Source organism: Penicillium mononematosum (genome assembly GCF_028829835.1).
Source record: "Penicillium mononematosum strain IBT 11891 chromosome Unknown utg000005l:1.0-9366267.0:1.0-9372171.0, whole genome shotgun sequence".
Lineage (NCBI taxonomy): Eukaryota > Fungi > Ascomycota > Eurotiomycetes > Eurotiales > Aspergillaceae > Penicillium > Penicillium mononematosum.
Window position 1 is genome coordinate 6,085,494 of NW_026643275.1, and position 22,357 is coordinate 6,107,850.

General features: G+C 48.5%; 9 protein-coding genes across 9 annotated transcripts; 3 read left to right on the top strand and 6 right to left on the bottom strand.

The window, feature by feature from the left end:
• Positions 1–240: 240 nt before the first annotated feature.
• N7519_010491 (WD40 repeat domain-containing protein) lies at positions 241–2,554 on the bottom strand (the record flags this gene model as incomplete). Its single annotated transcript, XM_057297264.1, has 6 exons — positions 241–601; positions 659–1,060; positions 1,114–1,536; positions 1,650–1,779; positions 1,809–1,877; positions 1,936–2,554. The coding sequence occupies 6 exons, from the start codon at positions 2,552–2,554 to the stop codon at positions 241–243; spliced, it is 2,004 nt and encodes a 667-aa protein (XP_057145146.1).
• A 1,351-nt stretch (positions 2,555–3,905) lies between these two features.
• rodD lies at positions 3,906–4,123 on the bottom strand (the record flags this gene model as incomplete). Its single annotated transcript, XM_057297265.1, has 2 exons — positions 3,906–3,935; positions 3,965–4,123. 2 exons carry the CDS (start codon positions 4,121–4,123, stop codon positions 3,906–3,908), a joined length of 189 nt encoding a protein of 62 aa, XP_057145147.1.
• A 686-nt stretch (positions 4,124–4,809) lies between these two features.
• Positions 4,810–6,805, top strand: N7519_010493 (uncharacterized protein; the record flags this gene model as incomplete). Its single annotated transcript, XM_057297266.1, has 2 exons — positions 4,810–4,941; positions 6,602–6,805. 2 exons carry the CDS (start codon positions 4,810–4,812, stop codon positions 6,803–6,805), a joined length of 336 nt encoding a protein of 111 aa, XP_057145148.1.
• A 795-nt stretch (positions 6,806–7,600) lies between these two features.
• Positions 7,601–8,401, bottom strand: N7519_010494 (6-phosphogluconolactonase; the record flags this gene model as incomplete). The annotated part of the gene is made up of 1 exon (XM_057297267.1): positions 7,601–8,401. One exon carries the CDS (start codon positions 8,399–8,401, stop codon positions 7,601–7,603), a length of 801 nt encoding a protein of 266 aa, XP_057145149.1.
• A 4,058-nt stretch (positions 8,402–12,459) lies between these two features.
• N7519_010495 (RNA-binding protein) lies at positions 12,460–13,808 on the top strand (the record flags this gene model as incomplete). Its single annotated transcript, XM_057297268.1, has 4 exons — positions 12,460–12,537; positions 12,591–12,747; positions 12,801–12,990; positions 13,106–13,808. 4 exons carry the CDS (start codon positions 12,460–12,462, stop codon positions 13,806–13,808), a joined length of 1,128 nt encoding a protein of 375 aa, XP_057145150.1.
• A 346-nt stretch (positions 13,809–14,154) lies between these two features.
• Positions 14,155–15,531, bottom strand: N7519_010496 (uncharacterized protein; the record flags this gene model as incomplete). Its single annotated transcript, XM_057297269.1, has 1 exon — positions 14,155–15,531. One exon carries the CDS (start codon positions 15,529–15,531, stop codon positions 14,155–14,157), a length of 1,377 nt encoding a protein of 458 aa, XP_057145151.1.
• Positions 15,532–16,123: 592 nt separating this feature from the next.
• On the bottom strand, positions 16,124–17,558 carry N7519_010497 (TBC domain-containing protein; the record flags this gene model as incomplete). The annotated part of the gene is made up of 3 exons (XM_057297270.1): positions 16,124–16,247; positions 16,301–17,055; positions 17,112–17,558. 3 exons carry the CDS (start codon positions 17,556–17,558, stop codon positions 16,124–16,126), a joined length of 1,326 nt encoding a protein of 441 aa, XP_057145152.1.
• A 369-nt stretch (positions 17,559–17,927) lies between these two features.
• Positions 17,928–18,948, bottom strand: N7519_010498 (uncharacterized protein; the record flags this gene model as incomplete). Its single annotated transcript, XM_057297271.1, has 4 exons — positions 17,928–18,352; positions 18,417–18,650; positions 18,692–18,887; positions 18,946–18,948. The coding sequence occupies 4 exons, from the start codon at positions 18,946–18,948 to the stop codon at positions 17,928–17,930; spliced, it is 858 nt and encodes a 285-aa protein (XP_057145153.1).
• Positions 18,949–19,831: 883 nt separating this feature from the next.
• On the top strand, positions 19,832–22,300 carry N7519_010499 (AFI1/MesA family protein; the record flags this gene model as incomplete). The annotated part of the gene is made up of 3 exons (XM_057297272.1): positions 19,832–20,442; positions 20,491–20,551; positions 20,609–22,300. The coding sequence occupies 3 exons, from the start codon at positions 19,832–19,834 to the stop codon at positions 22,298–22,300; spliced, it is 2,364 nt and encodes a 787-aa protein (XP_057145154.1).
• Positions 22,301–22,357: the final 57 nt, after the last annotated feature.

Here is a 22,357-nt window from a genome sequence, read left to right on the forward strand (position 1 = left end):
AATACATAACCTACTAGCAGAACTACTTGGGGTTTTATTATAAATTATTTAGAACGAAGAATATCCATGAAAATACTGTTTAGACTTGTTGAAAATCTAAAGTGAATAAATCCCATATATTCCCGTCGAGCAAGCATGCCTGTTGAAGGCAGCCTCTGTCGACCGTCACTTTCTCGTCACTTTCCCGTTACTTCCCCCCCCCCTCCCCCTCTACATATTCACACCCAATCCAAATGGCCATTATACATGCCAGATGGTCAGGTAGGCATGACCATCGTGCTTGTATGCAGCGATTACCCGAGTCTCGTCCAGGATGCCGACCTGGAAGATTTCCGATGGGACGTCCTGTAGCCAGACAAGATGCATTGCCACCCGATCCAGCAGGTACAAGAGGCCGGATTTCTTTCCCACCAGCACGAACTTCTCTGAGGTGGCCATAGCAATGACCCCGTCAGAGTCTTGGCGGTTGAGCAGCAGCTTTTCCCCCCGGGTCACGTCCCATTCCACGACGGAGCCACCATTCCCTGCTGCAATTAAATAATTTCCCACCAGGTGGAGGTGGTTCACCAATCCGCCGGCACCGCGCTTGAAGTTGCATCGGCTATTATTATTGTTAGTTTCCGATCTTGAAATGACGAGATTCCCGAATTCAACATACCCGGCCGCAAATTCTTCACTGTCCGTCAGCCAAATGCGGATCTCTGATTCTGGGCAGTGGATATCATCCGCCCCAGCAGTGACAATTGCTTGCTCATTCATGCATACAAACCGAACTTCCTTCGCGTGGCCTCCGAGCACATGGTTGCATTCACCGGTTTCGAGGTCCCAGACGCGAGCCTCCCGATCAGCACCACCGGAGACAAGGTACTTGCCGTGCAACTTGAGGCACATCACAGTGCCTGTGTGCCCTTTAAGGGTCAGCGAGGCATCGGCACCGGTGCGTTTGGTGAGATCCCAGACACAAATGTTGCCGTCGAAGCTACCGGCAACAACGAGGTTCTTCTCGGTCACAATACAAGATACTGTGTCACGAATACCGCAGAGCGAATAGAGTGTATGGCTAAAAGAAGTCAGTACTAATTGGCATAACAGAAGCAAATATTGAACACTCACCCTCTTCGGACATCCCAAACCGCCACATAGCCAGAATGGTGTCCAGTGACCAGAGCTTCGTGTTCATCCAATGAGGCCATGGCGTAGAAAGCGACGTCGTTCCAAGCAAGAAGGTTCATTCTCAGGACCCTGTGTGAACCACTCGGCTCATGGTATGCAGCCAACTCCGTGGTCTCTTCTCCCAGCAAATCCGTCGAGTCTCTGCGGTAAAGCAGGTACAACCCGCAACCCACCCATCCCATGATGGTAACACCCTTTTTGATCATTTTCGTTTCATGAGCGACTGTCCGGAGCTGACCTGGAGCAGCCAGAAAGCATTGGGGTAGGTACATCCCAGAGGACCATTTCCAGCCAGTTTCATGCAATTTGATGGCCGCCAGCCTGGTATATAGTCCTGCGGCGAGTGCAAAGGACCAGCCGTTACTAATATAACGCAGCTGGCGTTAGTATAGATCAAAGCATGGAACAATGCCGTCTGTGTCAGTAGCTGCCTGACTAGACTTCATGTCCACAGAACGAATTCAGGGTATACTTACACAGTATCAGATGGAACAGAACCCGATTTGGTAGTGTCGGACTTTGAGCTCGCCTTTGTGACATTCACGACATCCTGGGGAATGGAGGCCACACCTTCGGCTTCATCGCCCGAGTTCGACTTGTTATCTTCTGTGGTATCCGGGGGATGGAAGCCACACCTTCAGCTTCAGGCTCTGCATCTTCAACTGTATCCGGGGGCATGGAAGCCACACTTGTAGCCTCAGGCTCTGGGATTGAATGGATATATTCAACGATATCCACGGGGATGTAAGGCACATTTCCGACTGGAAGCCTTGGTCTCGGCTTGAAACGAGATCCTGAGATCAGCGTGTGCGAACCAGCGGATCAGGTCACGTCTGTTAAACCCCATAGCGCCATTGTCCATGTCCGGTTCAGAGGACTCCTTGCTGGTGCTGCTTGACTCCGTGGTATACTGGTCTCCGGTCATGCCGACGACGCCTTCGTCGCGAACATGGGCGTGACTGTCGTTGTCCGACTCCGTCTCAATTGGATTGGTGGAAGTGCTATCGACTGAATCGTCAGTCGAGCTTTCGATCGCGCTCTCGTCAGTTGCAACGACGTCAGCCCTATTGTCCGAATGTTGCCCGATCCAGTCGGCATTATTAGACGAAAGGGACTTGGGAGGCCCGTATCGGACCTCGGTGTCAAACCGGACACGGCGAGTCACCTTGATATCCGAGTGAGGGTCGACCAAATCGACGTTCGCCGTGGAATCAGTTACTCTAGTATCCGACTCGATATCACTGAATCCAATGTCCACCAGCAGTGCATTGGTATCGGCGTCCGAGGTCAAGTTGATGGGGTTAGGGTTTGCTGGACCCGCGATCTCGCGGTCCGGCGTCATAGCGTTCGGATGGACGTTTCGCGAACCGCGCTCCGCCATTCTGCTGTATTTTATTAATAGTGAAAATTGCTTTTGGGATATAATACTTACTCAAGGGAGCTTTCGGGATATCAAAATTAATTAGATGTGGGTGGTGGCGGTGGTGAGAGGTCGTCGAAGGTGAGATTCGGATGATGGACTCGATCTCAATTGAAATGGCGCGAGTCAAGTCCACCGGCCGAATATTTGGCGTTGAGCTTGGTGGAGCAAACGATAGTTCTATATTGATGTCTAGATGTTTGCTTAAATGTTTAAATGATACCAGTGAACTCGATACTCAGTATCCTTGTTGATCAGATCTACGAATTGAACATGCTGCATCAACTTCAAGTATATAATGTACTATAGCGAGCTGCTCCAGGCAAATTCCACGGGTTTAGTGACATAGTGGTCCCTTGGCCTATGTATGTAGGTAGGTAGGAACACCATGATGTGAAGGGTTGAAACTAGGAACAGTTGTATTTCAAATTTAAGTCCCTGGGCACCGTTTACAAGTCTATTGGATAACTGCTCTCCTCCGCATTTCACCAGGGGCTAGTAATTTGTTCTGATAAAGGCTTAATCCAACGGCCTTATTCTATGGAACCATCCTAATGCCGGGCTGCGGCAGGTCAAGGCCCCAGCTGGTGGTGGTGTTGGCAAATGGGTCACTCACATGGGATGAGCCTGTCCATAGAAGATATGTGGATGAACAACTGGGTTTGTATGCATCTAAAGTCAAGGGGACATTGTATTTTCTCTGTCGTGCTTGACATCAATATCGTCAATATACCACTCCCACGTTATACAAAGAACTTCAAGTCGTTTTACATGTTTTACGCATTCTTGCCCTCAGATATACTGCCTATCTTTCTCACCCCATCAAAATTGGCATGTCCTCTTTGGTAATTTAGGTCGCCCAAGCAGCAATGCCCTCTAGGTGACTGGCGAGGGCGTTGATATGATAGATCTTCCCGCTACCTTCTATATCAAGTCAACAGGATAATGTTATCGAAGTTAGAGGCCGGATACAGTTCTTGTCTACTATGGATTGGGTCTAGACTCCAGTACTATCTACTATCGAGTTTGAGGTGGAAGTCCTGGTCCAAGGACCAATTGCTGACTCGAGCTGGCTTCATTGAGCAGGAACTTAGGCTAGCAAGACACAATGAATCCTCATTGACTTGTTGGCTTCCATTGCAGATGGACATTTTTCTCAAAGGCCGTTTAGAAGCGGCAACACACTGGCTGGAGTACCCAAAAGGGACCAAAGAGATGGACGGCCCCAACAATCCAATTTGTGGGATCCCGTAACCCTAAGGCGATCTGAACTCCTGCTGTAGATGGTGGTTCACTTGCACTAAATTTCTTCTCAGCCATCTGCTAATATGTTTGACCATATCTATGGGAAGTGAGTAGCGATGGACTTACCACATTTCCACTGCAGCTCCCTTGTCCCGGGCAGCACAGGAATGTGCCGCCGTTGCAGTATTGTCCCCTCTGTGAGCACCCAGCTCTCGCTTCCAGATTTGGACCGGCTTCGGCCATTGCGAAGGCAGCTAGTGCAAACAGGACAACAAACAGCTTCATGTTTGAGGAATCGATTTGGAGTAATTCAAAAGTTTGAGAGTTCTGAAGAATTAATGTAGAAGGGATGGACTGCTGAGGAATTGGTTTTATCCCGCATGGGCATCGAGCTTTATATAGAGCTGATTCTATCTTGATTCTTCTCCCAATAGGATCAATAGATTGCAGTCCGCCGGGCTGGACGCCTAATATGCCAACACTGCGGAGTATGCATTGCTAGTTTGCAATTCGAGGTTACATTGCAGGACTTGAATCAGCTGATGCTGTAATGCCTTCAAGCTGAAAAACAAACAACTCATAGAACGTGCAGGTCTTTACTCAAACAGCAGAATCTCCGTGCAGATCAATCTTGGCATTTTTGGAATACGAGTGAACATCCATGAGGATTCTCCCTGCATGATAGGGTTATGCACATAAGCCTGCACGAGTCATGGGGCGGAGCCTCCTAGTACCGAAAGGGGATAGATGGAGCGCTTGATTTCATATGGTATGCAATCGAGGATCTACTATAGAAGCCAAAGGGGATAAATGGAGCGCTGATATTATATAGTATACAATCGCAAATCTACTATAAAGGCAGGCGCTTCACCTCCAATCTACCTCAAGAAACAATCATCACTTTTATCACATCCGCAAAGATCAATTTCTACCAAAAGCCCAACTACCTATCCAAAACCAACACCTTCAAAATGCGTTTCTCCATTTTTGCTCTTGCAACTATCCTTGGCCTGGCATTTGCCTCGCCCCTTGAAGCCAACAAGGACGGGGAGAGTTCCGTGCAGACCAACAACTGCTACACCCTCTGCAAGATTGATGGTGGAGTGAGTTCATTTCGCTTTCCTTCTTTGATTTTTGGCTAATATTATTTAATCATAATAGAGTAGCCAGTACTGTCTTGAGAAATGCAAGAACAGCTAGGCGCAGCACACTGTCACAGAGAAAGCGGGTCAATACAACGTTGGCAGCCAAAACGGCCCCGGGGTCCACGGGTCTCGGCCTGATTCTGTATTGACAATTGAGCTTTCTTATGCGCATGTATGGAGTAGAAGACTATGATTGGTTGTGTTGTCTTATGTTGTTGGTTATTTGACCTGCATTAACGTCGTTTGTTGTATTTTGTACCTAGCGGTCAAGTGCGTCTCAGCGATGGCCTAGATAGTCTGAAATGCACCATATCCAACACACGCGCCTCGTTTTCTTTACTACCTGACTTCATCTTGATAATTACCTAAACAATTAAGAGGCCATTTGGCTGAGCTGAACTCTATGGCCAATACGTAAGGAAAATCCGGGGCGTGCATTTGCGGGGGACTGGATAGAAACGGGAGATCGACAACGTCTGGACTGCGTTGAGCGCCCTGAAATATGTACAATGTTGGAGGAAAACAACATACCACCCAAAATTGATTATTTGGCATATGCATGCTTACTGTCTACATTAGTACTTTGTATCCATAGGGCAAAATAGAGACCTTAATATAGTTTGGAAGGATTGCCCAGGATATCCAGGTCATCAATGAATTATCTTATGCTTTTAGTCTAGGTATGCGCACTTAATGCTATCTAGGCAAAGCATATGACAGCAGGTAACATGGATATTTGGTCTTATGACTTGAACCCATGGACATTTTTTGGCCCCTTTCTGGCTAAATAGGTACCTTGTTAGGCCGCCTGTTTCAGCCACCAAGCGACCTTACAAAATACTTTGGCTAAAGTCCAAAATCTTGCATTAACCACGGAGCAGAGACACCCGGCTCAGGCGGAAGTCTTCTACATAGCTTCTTGCACCTCAAATATTGCATGTCCCCTAGTACAGTTAGCCACCATTAGCTATACAATATCGTCTTGGTATTTTTACTAATTTAGCTATCATGTACGAGCGCGGTTGAATCAGACTGGATAGAGGCACATCCCGTGTAGTACTCAAACACTGCAGGGTTAATATTCCACGATTAAGTCTTGGGGTAGTACGGAGCTCGGAAGGCTGAATTTGGCAAACAACGGATTCTCGGGTACGCCCGTGGTTGGACTCTCAGCATAATGTAAGGGGCTTAGTATAAAGGATCGACACTATCCTACCAATCATGACTCCTTCTGATAGCCCTACCATCAGCACTTCGTAAGGCCGAATCTGAATAACCTGCATCAATCCCGCATCAGTCAATAACGACCAATCCTTCAAACCTAGGCAACTAGAAAGGAATCCCAAGCCTACGACATGATTCGATACCACCCCTCAGCTGAATAGCGCACGATTCATGGATTGTGATATCCAATGCTGATCATATGTTCCAGTCTCCTGTATAGTTGCCTTCCTGATAGCTATGCCAGGTTCAGGAAGGGCGCCGATTCGATATATACCCCTCTTTCAGAACGAGGAGTACCCAAAGAAGATATATATGTAGCCTTCTGTCTTGCTACGAGAATCTATCTGATCCATCTCAATCCAGTCAAAATCTTCATACCAAAGACTCCATCAAGATGAAGTTTATCTCCGTCCCAGTCGCTCTTGTCCTCTCTCTCGCGATGCTTGCGGCCGCTGCGCCTGCTGAACTAGATAAGAGGGCATGTACCGTGAAGCAATGCGCTGCCAAAGATCCGCAAAAGTGCTGTCCCGATAAATATGGATTCTGCAATACCGATACCGGTGAATGCCACTGCGGGAAAGATTGCTTCAGCTCCTAAGTGAAGGTAAGTTACTGAGCTATATCGGTATCAAAGGAGGCAAGGTTAATCATGTGTTCTATAGCATTACTATGCTCAACTCGAGTGTGACTGCAAACCGGGCAGATACAGACTATCGCTATGGATTGACTAGTCATATGTAGATATTGCGGCTTTATGGAGAATGGGATTTATGTGATTGGATTGGTCATTACAGTTTTCAGAAGTGAATCAACATCGTGGGTTTACGTATATCATAAGTTTGGGTTCGACTTGTGTAGAAGTTGATGTCAGTAGAAATGTAGTAGACTACGTATGTAATACAGAGGCCTGGATACGAAAGATCATGGACTTAGCTATCTGCTCCGAGAGGGGAGAGGAGAAATGGTGTGATCGAATCGTATAAATGTCGCTGCCGGCTCTGATATTTCGCCCTGGGACGCCAACTATGACCTGGATAGCTGTCAAGCTTATGTGTTGTCTCTGGACTTGTTTAGAGGGACTATTTACACCACTCCAACTGGAAAAGACCCAAAAAGACATAAGAGGAAAATCATTAGTGACACACAATAGGACCTTACAAGTTTGGGACATATTTTCAAAGAGATCCTTACTTTGTACGGATGGACAGGTATGATGGAACAAGATATGAATTCTATACTAACTTTGGGTTACCGGTCCTGGATAAAGCAGAATATCACTTTTCATCACAGCCAGCGGATTCAATGCCACTCAAGGCAGATCGGGGGATGCGAACTCGGAAAGGAAGTCATCCCCTATCCATAAATCTCAAATCCATCAAGGAGATCTCACACCTCAAAGGCTTCCACGACGAGGGAATGAAACACCATCCACTGCCGGGTGGTCAGTGAACCAGGACACCTTATCACCAGCGCCCTGGTTGACCAATGCGGAAGGAAGACTGGAGCCCTCCTCAAGATCGAAAATCTGCTTAAGGATCTCCTTCTTACCACCGCCCGTCGCGACAAAGGCAATGCTGATAGCGTGGGTAACAACAGGCAGAGTAAGGGTAATGCGCTTAGGCGGGGGCTTGGGCGAGTTTGTCTCAGCAGCAACCCAAGCGTCCTTCTCGCGGAGCAAAGCGTGGCCAGGGAAGAGCGAGCAGGTGTGACCATCGGGGCCGCAGCCCAGGAGGATAAGATCGAAGGCGGGCAACTTGACGCTGTCCTTGGCGGCAAACTCGCGCATCAGGTCCTCCTGGTAGAGGTCTGCCAGTTCCTGAGGGTCGTCATCGCCAATGTGCTTCTCGTCGATGGCGTGGATGATAGGGGTGCCGAGCTCGGTGGGGATCTTGGAGACGAGCTCGTCGTTCAGCAGGCGGTAGTTGCTGTCCTCGTGGTTGAGTGGTACGGCACGCTCGTCGGCGAAGAAGATGTGCCACTTGGAGAATTGGGGGGTATCTTCCGGGGAGCCATTGCTGGTGGCGAGGAGGGCTTTGGCCAGAACGGTGGGCAGGGAGCCGCCGGAGACGGCGAGGCGGAAGGTGCCGTGCCGGGAGAAAGCGGAGTTCTGGCAGCGGAGGACGTAGCTTCGCAATTGCGTAGCTAGCTCGTCGGAGTTGGGAAAGCTGTGAAGGTTGGGGTGTCCGGTGGCCATGGTGATGTGTGGGTGGTACAATAATGAGGGGCAGGAGATATTTTTTGGCGGGGCAAGGGTCGAGATCGAAACGCTTTTTGGTTTTGGCCTTTAGAGATGGATACTTCCACAAGGCTGTAACGTAGGTAGGAAGTTACTTAGGTAAGGTGAGAGAGAGAGAAGAGGAGTGCCGGATTGAGGGGAATATGACGTCGCTGGCGAATGCTATTGCGTCCACGGTTCTATTCGTGGAAATCCATGGATTTCACGCAAGTGGGATGTTTGGATTGTCCAATAAGTTCGTCCGAATATCCGCTTCCCTTCCAAGGGTTGGCCACACCTTATTCGACTTCCTTTCTGACTTCAATGAGCTAAACCAATCTAAACCAATCTAACTGGGCTAGCTGCATGCCCAGGTGATTTCTAAACTTGGAATGTAAGCATCGTGCCGCCCTGGGCAACATTCAGGAGATAAGAAAATGGCCACATGATCTTCATTTCGATTTAATTTAATCCAAACAATTCAAACAGTATGAATATGTCCACGGGTAGATTCCAAGTATCAGCCTACTTTTGTAAAAGCGAGAAATGGAAAATACATTCTATACAACATATGTCTAAATATTGGGGTGCGGTTGGCACGAAGCCCAAGATGCACACCTACGTAAATGTACATGGATAGCGTCTCCCACAATATTCCCCTTTCTGATTTAGTTCTGTTTTGGATCGAGTGGGGGGGATAATTAATCTTTTTGTCTACGATATAGTACCTCTCACCACCGAGACCCATCTGCTAGTATTCCGAAGGTCGGTAATCAAGGATATACTTAAAAATGCCGAAGATCCAATTAGATAGGGAAAAAAGAGAATGTGTTTATCGCCATCTCCGATGGGTTTAGGTTTTAGGTTTAGGTAGCAGAGTTATGCGAATGAGCGCCTAAAAGCAGCCCATACGTAGTCCTACATATATGATCGGCAAGAGAATGGGGGGAAACGGAGACGCCGTGGGATAGGGAGAATCGAAAGAAAATCAGAAAACAATTTAAAAAGCTGGATATTTCCCTGTTTCATATTTCTATCCCTTTCTCAAGTCAAATCATCATCACTCCCGAAAAAAACTGGGGTAAACCCAGAGATCACGGGGCCGCTCAACCGGGTCAACTCAAAAACATGCGATACCCCCCCCGACTCCCCTTCAGATCCTCACTCGCGGTCAAATTCTCCAAAAATGAGCTCTCCAGTGCAAATTACTCCTCAACCTCAGACGGGCGGCGTCGCTCGTCCATCTGAGGCCACTTCTCCACAGACTCTCGACATCGTCCGATGTTCCCGGTGCCAACAATCTCTCAGCCTAGGCCAATCAGGCTGCAGCGTCGTTCAATTCGGCATGAACTCCTACTACTGCAGCCGATGCGCAAACAAAGTCGGCTTCGGAGGATGAAACCAACAATATCTAAACCACAATAAATCCGAAACCAAAGCCAGAACCCGATACCAATACCAAATAAACCGGAGGATCTGGGGAGTCTAGTGGTTGACCGGATCAACAAAAACCGACTTACAAACAAAAAATCGTCCCCCCCCCCCCCGGTCGCGGGGGCAGATGCGACTTCCTTTCCGAATGGCACACCATTCGATCCCGTCTCTTCGATACTTTCCTTCATTTTCGACTTCGCCTCCCCGGTTCGAGATTTCCTGTGAGATTTTGTGGGCTGTGCTGGCACAGCCTACTCTTCATTGATCGCGATTTAAGAATACCGATGAAGTTTATGGAGGATTACACTGGCTTCGGTCGACTGGGTGTTCTTGTCTGAGACACTGACGGCAGTCTGGGAATGGTTCTTTCCAGAACCACCAGGCTTCGGACCGAGGTGTGCTTGGAGATCATCGCATTTGACTCATTCCACTCGGTCGGCATTGATCATACACCTATGTTGCATGTTGGATTCTTGTGCTTTTGCCAGGCATATGGGTTCTCTTGCAAGTTCAACAATATTTTATTCATAAGCGGCAATGCTGTTTACATTTTCCTTTTCTATGCATCTTGTATCATGTTATTGCACTGCATGGAGCTGTTCTTATGGTCTCTTCAGCGATCGCCCACTGGGTTTATCTCATCTGTTTCAAGCCACACTGTCTGATATCACATCTTCATCGAATTTGGAATACTTAACTTCATCATCCTGTATGAAATATAACGTATAAACATGATAATTTGTCTACAAATAGAGTTGCCACCCATTTCCAGATTGAATCATGTCTGCTACTGTACTCCGTACGGAAGAACCTGATCACCTGCATTTGTCACCCGGGGAATCCCAGTCCCCGCCCGTGAGAGAATAATTTATGATAGGCATGAGAAACATGATTCAGAGCATTTTGCCACAATTCGCCAGTAAAAGAGGCTGTAGATGTGCATATTGGCCATGTGATCTCCAATTTGGTCCCCGGGAGCCCAGGGCTTTGGTCGCGTACCGTCATAGCACAGCTTCGTGCCACATCGTGTAAATCGTACATATTTGGAATGTATGTGTCTCCCTATGGGGATTTTCATTTGTCTTGATATGGTTTCAACAGTCACACGTACCCTGTAGCATGTTTTTTGTAGTTATTAACCTCGGACCTGGCCCTGAAAGGAAGGGAACACAGATGAAGATTTGTTTGAAGATCTGTGAGACACTGCATATTCTCACACATGTAGACCTATACGATATAGTAGGATGTTAAGTACACGAGTATTCCACATACCTGACTGGGACCTGCAGTGTGACTATCAAGGGAGGTATACGGAGTATGCACACAATAATTCAGATGAATTTGACCCTTAATAGTAACTTTTCATATCTATCTGCAGGTACTTAAGAGTAAAAATACGCATGGAAATCAATAGTCGATGTAATTGATCCAAAGGAAAAAATCAATAACTGCAAGATATGACTGCTCATGATCCGACCCGCTCTGATCGAAGATCTCTATAATTTCTTTTTCCTTTCGTTTATTTCATTTCTGCCCATTCTTTACTTTTTTTTCTTTGCTTTTTTCCCCTCAATCCGATCTGACAATAAGATACAGAAATCAATGTGATGAATACATGTCCAACCTGCATGTCCACTCTGCATGTCCGATCCGGATCTAGCGGTGTAACACTCCATTCTCTGTATTAAGTCGAGGGCATCTTTCGAGCTTCGCCCCTGTGCACGGATATGCCCGGTACTTGATGGAGACTATGTATGATTTAAATATTAATAGCAAAGGAGGGGGAGAGCACATCTTACATGTTAGTGTGGCCACTGATACATTGCCCTTAAGTGGAACTATACCCGGGGAGTGTGGGACGGTAGAACCACTCTATTGCATTCTAATATTTTGGCAGAGCTGAGCTCATGGTGAAAATGACAGATCTCAGCCAGAAGGAGAAAGGGGACTACTTGTTCTCTGATGTTACTGGCTATTGCTGCTCGATTGGTGTCGCTATTCGTCCAAATTGTGCAGTTATTCTGGGTCCCCGTGATTTTTGCAAGCCATAAGACTATAGATTATTACCAGTAAGTAATTAATTGACTATATCATATATCATCATAACTATTCCTGTGAAACCCTCGACGCTTCTTCCCTCTTGTTTCAGGGCTTTATAATCTGCTCGACATTCGTCCAGTTCGTGGAGGAGTTTATCTCTTTCCTCTGCAGGTTGTCGGTCAGGCCAATTTGTTGACTTGCATTTATCCCACAGGAAAACAAAAAAAGAAAGGTAGGGTTGTGCGGTTTCCCCAAGTATTGCACCTCGATTGCACCTTGATACTGGTGATGTCGTTCTTGTAGTCGTCCCAGCCCAACAGTGTGGGAATTCGAGCGTACCACCATATTGATATACTCTGAGCTAACAGGCCTCTGGCAGAGAGTACAATTGTTCATATTTTGGACTCAACCAGACACCTGATCGGACAAGTCGAGCCCCGACTATTTCGCAACGACGGACCGGGATAATTGCAAGCCTCGAAATCTATCCTTTAAATCCATACAAGCTAGTGCGCTTTCGGAACTGAAATACCAGGGTATATTGTCTTGGGATATTTGCAGCCATGCCTCTTCTCGGTCGTGATAAAGCTCGTCCCAGATCTCGCAGGTCGGACGATGAGTTCGTCGTATTCCTTCAAGGCGTGAGTTTGAATGGCGGATATCAAATAAACACAAGGACTAACGATCATTTTAGATCCCACCTCATTGCCGCTGGCAAGAGCTCAAGGATCTCGTTCGCCAAACTGCACTGCATATTCGTCAAGCAGTAGTATACGATGATAGCCATGGATTCCCCACCGGACTGGGCCAAATCATCGTCAAAAATGAAGAAGAGGCCTGGCGAACGTACCGTATGTATTTCTATCCCACAAATCCCCAATGCTCCGCCCTAACACCGCCACAGATCGACTCTCGACCTGCGGATGGGACGGCCAGAGCCTGGTCGTTACACTCGCGCGGACCAGTACGCCCACTAAGCCCATTGCCGGGCCTACCAGAAGTCCAGCAATGATGCCAGGCTACATGTCTGGCCACTCCACGCCTCCATTAGTCCATGGAAACATGGCAATGCCTCCGTCACCTGTCTCACCAGAGTGAGTTTACCACATTCCCAAGTATGAAGAACGAAACCAACTAATTCCCCAAGATCATCCCATCCCACCACCCCACCATATCCATACTCAGAGTACGGCGTCATGATGGTACCAGTACCAGTGCCACAAGGTTTCATGTCTATGATGCCAGATCCACACGCACCACCGATGCAGTGTTTCCCCCATCCCCAGTAATGAACACAATGTACGAGCCGTGGAACATGATTCCAGGCTACCCGATGTCCCCTCCACACATGCACCACAGCGATACACCCCCACAGCCCTACCAGCACTACCACCACCGTGGATCTTCCGCCAAAGGCACGAACCCCAGTTCTCCGTCTTTCTATCCAGACCGAAGAGCCATCACCATCGAGAACTTGAACGCAGGTACCACATGCGCCGACCTGAAAACCCTTCTACAGACAGCCGGCACTGTCCAGAAATGCAGCATAGTGACTACAGACTCGGCCGATGGCAATGGCCGGCTGCGCGGCTGGATCACCATGCAAACAGCAGACGAAGCCCAGTGCGCTGTGACCATGTTCAATAATATGAGTTTCATGGACTCGCGGATTAGGGTCAAGGTTGATCGTGGATCGCATCTCACGCGGGCTGTAAGTGTTGATGGGGTGTTGGGTGCTTGTGCTGGTTCAGACACCGCGGGCTCGGTGCCGGGAAATGGGGATACGTGTCAGTCGTGGGCTGATGAGATGACTTCTGAGGCTAATACTGTTGATGTTTCTAAGCCGCTGGTTATAGATGGGTCTGGGTTGAATAGGTCGGCTGAGGTTTTCTCGACGTCTGCGCCTACGTGATAGAGTGGCTATGTAATATTCGTGGGAATGAGGTGATATTCAATACACAACGTTCTGCTTGCTTTGGTTTTTTTATTGGCTTCTGTTAGTGGTTTTTCTTGATGTGTTCGATGTAAATTATTTTATTCCGCGCTTGGACGTTAGGTTCTTTTGACTATAGTATACATCCTCTGGCCAAAAGTTATCCCTTAGGTATAGTGCCTACATACTCTTGATCTACATAGACAGCTCTATGAGTGTCCGATCTCAGGCCTGTGTTGCTTCACTTGTGCCTGAAGATGTACGTATTTCCTTTTTTCCTTTCCTTTTTTTTTTTTAAAAAAAAAAAGGAATTTCCATCGATCACTCACTCTTCCCTTCCCAAAGACCGCACTAGATACAAATCCGTATAGGCATTCCTATGCGAACACAACCTTTTCCCAGACGAGAAGTTTTTCAACACCCTCCCATCCTCACAATCCAAAGTCCAAGTCCCTGATCGCTCCTTACCCCCCAAAGCTGCCAACAAAGAACCAACCAAAACACCAACCATCCTCGGCCCGAAAGTCGGCTTAGCAGGGCATTCAAAAGGGGGACACCCAAAAGGCATGAACGCATCTCCCTGTGCCGATGTGAGAGCAGACCAGCGATTCGGGTTGAATTGCTCAGCATCAGAACCCCAGATATCAGACCTCGTATGGCATCCCTCAATATCAGCAGATATTATTTCATGAGATGTCCCCGTACCCTGGTCCCATTGGTATGCTCGATGTATGTGCCTCGTAGGCACGTATAGTCGGAGTGATTCACGGACTATGTAATTCGCACTGGGTGAGCTCTGGACACCACGTGTATCGTCCATGCTGGGATCGGGTATAAAGAGGCTAGACAGGGGCCCGGGGCCTGCGTCGAATTGCTTTTTGGTGGGCTTCTCGGCAAAAGCAATCATTGTCTCCCGCCATTCTGGTACTTCTTTCCCGGTGCCGAATCTGATCTCCAGGAAGGAACGTAACACGACACGCCACATCGTTTCGAAGGAAGGTAGGATGAGGTTCAGTGGGTTATCCTCTGGGTGATTGTGTGTCCCGAAGATATTGATCAGCGAGGTCTGAAGCAATATATCGTCTTCGAATCTGGGAATGTCGTTCTCAGTGTCTTTTAGCTTGGAGGATATCCATACTCGATTTATGGACTGTGCTAGGTTCAGTAGATTCTCATCACATGTCTGGTCCTGGGTCTTTTTGTCAAACACTAGCCAAAGAACAACTTTCAATGAAAGTATTTGTGCTAGACTGGCGACGTTGACCCGATTGCAGTCGGGCTTCTGCTTTTCTTTGTGACAACTGCTGCAACAGCTATGATTCAACCCGGGGAAGCCATGCTCGACCCAATGGCTGGTTGTGACTCTGGCGAATTCGGAGACGCTGTGCCACTGCTCTGCCGATAGATTGATCAAGGGCTTGACTTTCTCGACGAACATACTGGCATGGACATTATCTGTGCGAGTGAAGGCATTATCGATTCCGAAGGCGATCGGGAGATGTCTATTGGCTATTGCTTTCGATTGGTGTGGCGAGAGGGTATTCGGCTGCTGATTTTCTGTGGATTTTAGCACTCCGGCAATGATTTGGCGGCATATGGCCGGGTCATTTGATGAGGAACGGGTGTGCTGCCTCTTGCGCCATATCACAATCATGAGAAGAGATATGGCGAGGATCATGGATGCTGATAGAAGGGACGACATTGATTTCTCTAGGCAATGATGTGTTGGAGAGACGGTGGTCGATTACACAGCGATACTTATAATGTAGACGATAAAAGGAGTCTTAGTCGTGCAGGTCCGATGTCTCGTTTGCTTTTGGCTCAATCATCTTTTTTGGTCTTCAGATTTGTAGGAAACGAGCTTGGGAGTAGTCCACAAACTGATCCCAGGTTCCTTGTATGTGAAGATATACACTATAAGACCATGGCAAACAATTTTGTTCTTGAGAAACAAGGAAAAGGAGGGTTTCTCTCTTTAGCAAACGAACAAGGGAAGCTGCAGGTTCCGAAAGAGTGGAGGATTGGAATTCTGAAAGGGAGAATCATATCTCAACTGAAATGCATTCTCAAAAAAAAAAAATATATATATATATATCCGATATTGGTGTACAATCATCAATTCATTCAAACAAGCGCGTTATCTTGGGGGGTTCGTCAATGTAAGTCTCATATCCCATCCAGTCACCGTACCCAATAGTTGCGATCAATCATATCAAAAACGCCGTTATGAAACCCAGGTAGCATGACATTTATTTCTCTTTCGGTTGGAGCTGCCCAGTGAGCTCAGGCCGTGTCTATTTTGCATGGCTAATCATCTCTGCATAAAGATCCTCTGGGATCTTACGGACGAGGAGAACTGTCAAAGCAATGATCTCTTTTGCGTCGAGGGGAGGGAATGAGCGGAGAATTTTGTTTGGGCTATACTCAAGTTAGCTTTTGTTGAACCCAAAGACCAGACAGACAGGACTCACCTCGGACTCTCGAAAATTAGATCCCGCATTCGGATTAGCTGGGCGACAATGCACAGGATGTTCAGGTGTGGCCCATACGCAAATAAGAAATCCCACAGATGCAACACCTCTGGTAACGGGGGCGTACAAGCGCAGAGAGTCAACACCGATGGGAATGCATACAGCTCAGCGTGCATCCCCTTGGAGAACAGATATGCTGCAAGCTTGGGCTCCACAATCTCAAGGCATCGGTCGACCAAACGAAGACCTTTATGTACTCCATCCATAGCACCACGAATATAGCCTGGACATTCGCGTGTGACAAAGTAATGGAAAAGAGCGAATGCCTCCACCTCGCTACGGGCAGCATAGAGGAACGGCGCACACAAGACATTCATGCCTTGGACGTACATGGCCGAATCACTTGTAGTACTATTGGTGACCTTTTCTAGCTCCCCACCAAAGGGGGACTCCTCTGAAATGCTGGGTGGTGCATTCACTAGAAGCTCCATCTCACGGCGCCGAGAAGACGGTCTCGACCGGGGTTTCGGCCTGGAATCGTGGAGTTTCCATGCCACGGCGTTCAGGAGTCGGATCAAGCTTGCTTCTGTGACTCGACGTTTGAAGAGAGGGTCTGTAGCTAGTGTGCGGAAAGTGTCGTTGCGAATTTTGGCGTAAGCGGGGGAACGGCCGCGGTGGATAAGAGCAAGGTAGTCATCGGTTGGCATAGGAGGAACGTTGAGGAGGACCAACCACAGGTAAATTCGGTATGGCGACTATCATAGCGAAGTGTTAGACATTGACGTTGCAAAACAGACTGAGTACCCCTCACCATGCCATCTCCGTCAGCATCTACTCTGCTGGATAGGACGAGGTATTTGAGCTCTCGCAGTCCCTCGTGGGGATTTGAACTCTGTGGTCCATCGCGCAGGAGATTCTCCAAGAGCGATCGCTTTACACCAATTCCGGACCCTGTTTTCCGCGCGGGTCGTCTCTGATTCGCAGGTGGTGTTGCTGCCGCTTCGCGAGAAGCCGCGTCGCTATTTGATCGAGCTCGGCGATGTGCGCGCGCTCGGGTTGCAGCACCAGGAGTTGCTGCTGAGGGGTCAGCTTCATGGGAGCCAGCTTGGCGAGAGGCCTGGGTCTGGGCAATGAGCGCGCTAGAGGTTGACAGCACTTGGTGGGATTGGATCTTTCGGAGGGTTCGCATGGTTCGCGGCGATGCGGGTGTGTCGGGGCCCGGGACGCCGAGAGCCCAGGAGGGCTGAGGTTTGGCCATTTTTCTGCAATCAAGTCTGCATTGGAGGGCCACGAGCAGACATCTTTGGGAAACGAGGTAAGATGAACGCAGTTGACGGGTGGAGTGTATCAGATCGCGGTGGCTGGAGCTTTTCTGCCGATGGAATGCGGAAGGCGTTAACTCCGATGTATACTTCCACTTCCACTTTTACTATTTACCTAGTTCACTGCTTTTGCTGAAAATTCCCATTGGTAATTGAATAACTAATGGTACATTATCATCCATGGCAAGCTCTGTATAGTCTGATCCTTTGCTTCTACAGCCTTGGAATCTGTCAACTGCCAAGAACATTATAAGACGAAACCCCGTAACGCCGACTCAATTGAAACCCATATTCATGATAGCAGTTCATACATGTGCTGCCTCTCCTTCACGTTTCGAACTGTTTCCATTCTCCCCACCCATGACGCTGCGCACAAAGTCGTGATACTGGAAAACCTCGCCTCTCTTCCCCATCCCGCCTGACTTCGCTCCCCGACCAATAAAAGCTGGGCGCCCTATAAACCCACTGAAGACTTCATCGATCTGTCTTTCAGTCAATCGTTCCTCTCCATCTTCTGGGGAAGTATGCAATAAAGCATCACGTAATTCAGCGGCGTCAATTTGCCCGTTGTCATCGTCGTCAAACGCAGCAAGAGCGTTGAGAAGCTCTTGTGGAGGTGACATTGCTGCCATCAGCTCAGAAAGTGTATTCAAAAAGGTTGGGAAGTTCATAGTCTGGCCTGCTCCTGGTGGGAAGAAGCGCGAGAGCGTCGAGGGGGATGAGTCTTGGCCTGTTGAAACACTTGCATTAGTTCCTCATGCCAATCTCAAGAAGGATAGAGGTGCGCTTCCTACCCAAGGTTGTCAGCACATCAATCACATCATCTTTGTCCACAAGCCCATCATTATCCCGATCGAGAACCTGGAAAGCCTCTCTGATCTCCCTCACTTGTTGTGCCGGTAGCTTTCCAGCCGCATCGCCTGCTGGGCCTGTAAAGCCACTCTTCCTTGTCCCAAGGATTGGGGATGAGCTGCCTGGCGACCGTGCTCCTTTCGTGGGGAAGGAGAGAGCTCTCTTCCAAAGTTCGGCTGCGGAATGGGCCGCTCGCTCTTTGGAGAACGCGACTCACCATCCTCCACTGTATATGATTGATTGAGCTTGCTGGGAGACACCATAGGTGTATATGCCCGACTAGGAGAGCTCCCCGGTGTCCCTCCTGTACGACTGGCTGAGGGCGGGGAGTTTGGAGTGGACGGGCGCCGGAACGGGGATGCCCTCGGCGACCCAAAGGATAACGGGGATGGTTTGAATGTGGGATTGTTGGCCTAAGGCATTGTTTATTAGACTCCAATATATAAATTATCTCTCAAAAACCTCACTTACCATGGTGGAAATCGCGTGTGAGCTGGATTATGAATTGTAAACAGCCTATGACGAAGGCTTGCTTATCGATGTAAACAAGCGGCACAACAACATAATTTTGCCACCGTCTTCCACACCGCCCTATGCTATCTATATGAACATACACCTTTTTAGCCATTGTTGTATAATGTACGATTTTGCTTTTGATAGATGTAATTTTATCTTAGTAAGTAGGCATGTCAAGTCTACGTATGGAGTATTTAGAATGGTATTCAGATAACTTAGAATCCAGCTGAATGGTGCTGCATATGCAACTTGGAAATGTTCGTAGATCTATAACGAGTCATACTCGTCACATGAACCATCAATTGGTTTCCAAGGGCCTAATATGAAGGATAAGATGAGTGAAGTTAAGTAATGTATTCATGTACCTTTCTTTATGTAAACCTATAAAGCACATTCAAGTGTTTTGTGACACAAGGTTCCTTACGCTATGCTATGTTGTACTTTATATGGAGTAAGACATCGAGGAGTGGCCAGAGTTGTTTCATGTTAATTTTTGCTTCATAGAAGTGCAACAAGTCGGTGTGCCAAATTTTCTTCGCAATATAAATAGAAAAGATCTGCAATGTATGCAAAGGGAGATTGCATTCTGATAGATCATCATCTCATGACCTTGGAAGGTTCCAGGAATGCCCTTATATGGATCCCCTTATCGGCCCTTATCGTCTCTCCACTGTGGAGAAATCGCCCTTTTTCTTAACCCCTCTTAACCCCTGAACAACTAATTCGAGACAATTAGTTCAACTATTATTATCATTGGCCCTTGACCTTGCGCTTTTCATCCCGGTATGCTACTCGATTTATAGCTTGGCCCGGAGCAATCCTCTGTCCCCAACTCCATAAGATGGCAACAACACTACCGTATCGACCGTCGAACGACTCCCTCTCCGCCTCGAATAACCGCCAAACAAGTGGTCTCCCTCGGCTGTCGCCTGCGACCTCCTTTATCGGACGCTCTCCGAGCAGTTCACATGGCTCTTTTCGAAGAACATCCACAGAGAATGCGACCTCAAGCTTCAGGCCACGCCGGTGCAAAGCGCAGTACCCGCTCGACTCGCCGGAACGCCATGTGGAATACATCCTGGTTGCGTCCTTCCATATTGATCGTGGCCCGATCATGGAGCACCAGTATCCCGCTGCAATCAGCGGAGACGAGAGCATGCTTGCAGAGCTGATGCTGCCGGATCAGACGCATGTGCGGAGTCAGGACTGGACTATGTTCTTCTTACATAAAGACACCAGTGGCGACGAAGAAACGGATTCAGCAGATGGAAAGAAGAAAAAGAAGCGGAAATCGCAATACCATGGAAACCAGGAGGGGGCCGATATTCAGGACGAGTACCTGGACGACATCTCCGATGACCCCGACAGCAGCGATGACGAGGGTGGTGAAGGGCCACCCTTGATGTACGTGCTGAACCTTGTCAACACGAAGCAGGATAACACTGTCCGAAGGTAAGCCCTACTGTTTCGTCTAAATGTGCGAGTGCTAACAGCGAACAGAGGCGCAGTAGTCAAGGCAATGGCAATCTGTACGCGACATTCATTCCTCCACATTTATAAAGTAAGTTACGATGCCATTTCCAGCCCTAGCGCACAGACAATTCTGACTATTATACAGCCTTTACTCCTCCTAGCGCTGGAAGACTACTTCAAATCTCCATTCCCCGAAACTCTGGCATCCCTCTATGACGCCGTTAACGCCATGGACCTTTCGTTGATGCCGAAAATGTCGATACTTGAGCGCCATATCTTGCAATCTAGCAACACAAAAGATATGTTCCTGGAGAAATTCGAGCAAATGATCCGCCAGCGGGAAGAAGAAGAGCTCCAAGATGGGGAATGTCCGCCGTCACCGAAGAAAGTGAGCCGATACACCCTACCACGGGATACGCATGAGTACGAATCGAAAGTGGTCTACAATGACATCCCCATCCCGGTCAAAATTCCGACAGTGATTTGGCCGGAGACTGTTGGAGATTTCTCCCTTATCAAGCTCATTCAGACGTTCGCCGTGCCACATGCTACCTCCCCCCAGGCTTTCCAAGCGCATCCCCATTTGACTACAAGTGGACCGTTTACACATCCCATTATTGTTCTTGTCAATGCCATCCTCACTCAGAAGCGAGTGGTATTTCTAGGACACAACCGGCCATCAGGAGAAGTTGCAGAGGCGGTCCTGGCAGCCTGCGCTCTTGCATCCGGTGGCATTCTGCGTGGATTTACTCGACACGCATTCCCTTATACTGATCTGTCCAAGATCGACGATCTCCTCAAGGTACCTGGGTTTATTGCAGGAGTCACAAACCCTACATTTGCCAACCATCCTGAGTGGTGGGATGTTATGTGCGACCTCCCTACAGGTCGCATCAAGATCTCAAGTCACGTTGAACCTGCACCCATAACAGAAGGGCTTCTGTTCTTCCAGCAGCAGAATTCCCTCCTACCTAACAGTGCATCTAGCACGACCAACGACCCAACAGGCGACACATTATTCATAGAAGACATCCTCCGCAGTATCAGCCAACGCCACGGCGAGAATGCGGTTCGTGCAAAATGGCGAGCCTACATCACAAAATTCGTCCGCGTCGCCGCAGCCTTCGAAGAAGCAGTCTATGGCGCGTCAAACCTCTACATCATCGGCCCAGGCGAAGAACTCTCCCCAGATAGCCCAACAGGCCATCAGACCGACGCCTCAGACCCAACAACTCTCCGCGGCCACGGGTACGTATGGGTAGACGAGGTAGCCAAACAGCGGGAGCTCTCAGCCTCCGTCTCCCGGATCGAAGGCTGGCGCAACACCCGCTCCTACTACTCCTACATCCAAGACATTGCAGCAATGTACTTCCCCGCGCGCCCAATCCAACGTCCAGACATCCATCACCACCACGACCGTCTCCGCTCCCTAAAACTCTCTCACTCCGAAGCCGCCGCCATCTATCTCGCTCTTTCCCACTCCGTCAAAGACTACGCCGGCATCTGCCAGCTCCTAACCGTCGCACCGGAGAACCAGGCCGGTCTCTTCTATGTCAGCATGGGTCTGTTTCATCCGGACCAGGTCGTCCGCGAAGCGACGGCCGATCTTCTCGAGCGCATCGCCGCACACCCAGCCGGCCGCCATTTCTGGTCGCATCTTGGCCGCTTCGCGAAGTTGGGGTATATTCGCGTCAAGCGGGAACAAGATGCCGCCACACAGAGTCCTATTTCTGGTGGTGGGTCGCCGGTTCCTACGAGTCCTGGGGCTAGCTTTGGGGGTGAGCCGCAGAGTCTTGTCGGTGTTGCTATGGGAGGTGGGATGAAGAGAAGGAGTTGATGACATTTTGTGTTGGTCTTTTTATATCATTTCCTTGTCAGTGAGCGTTTCTGCTTT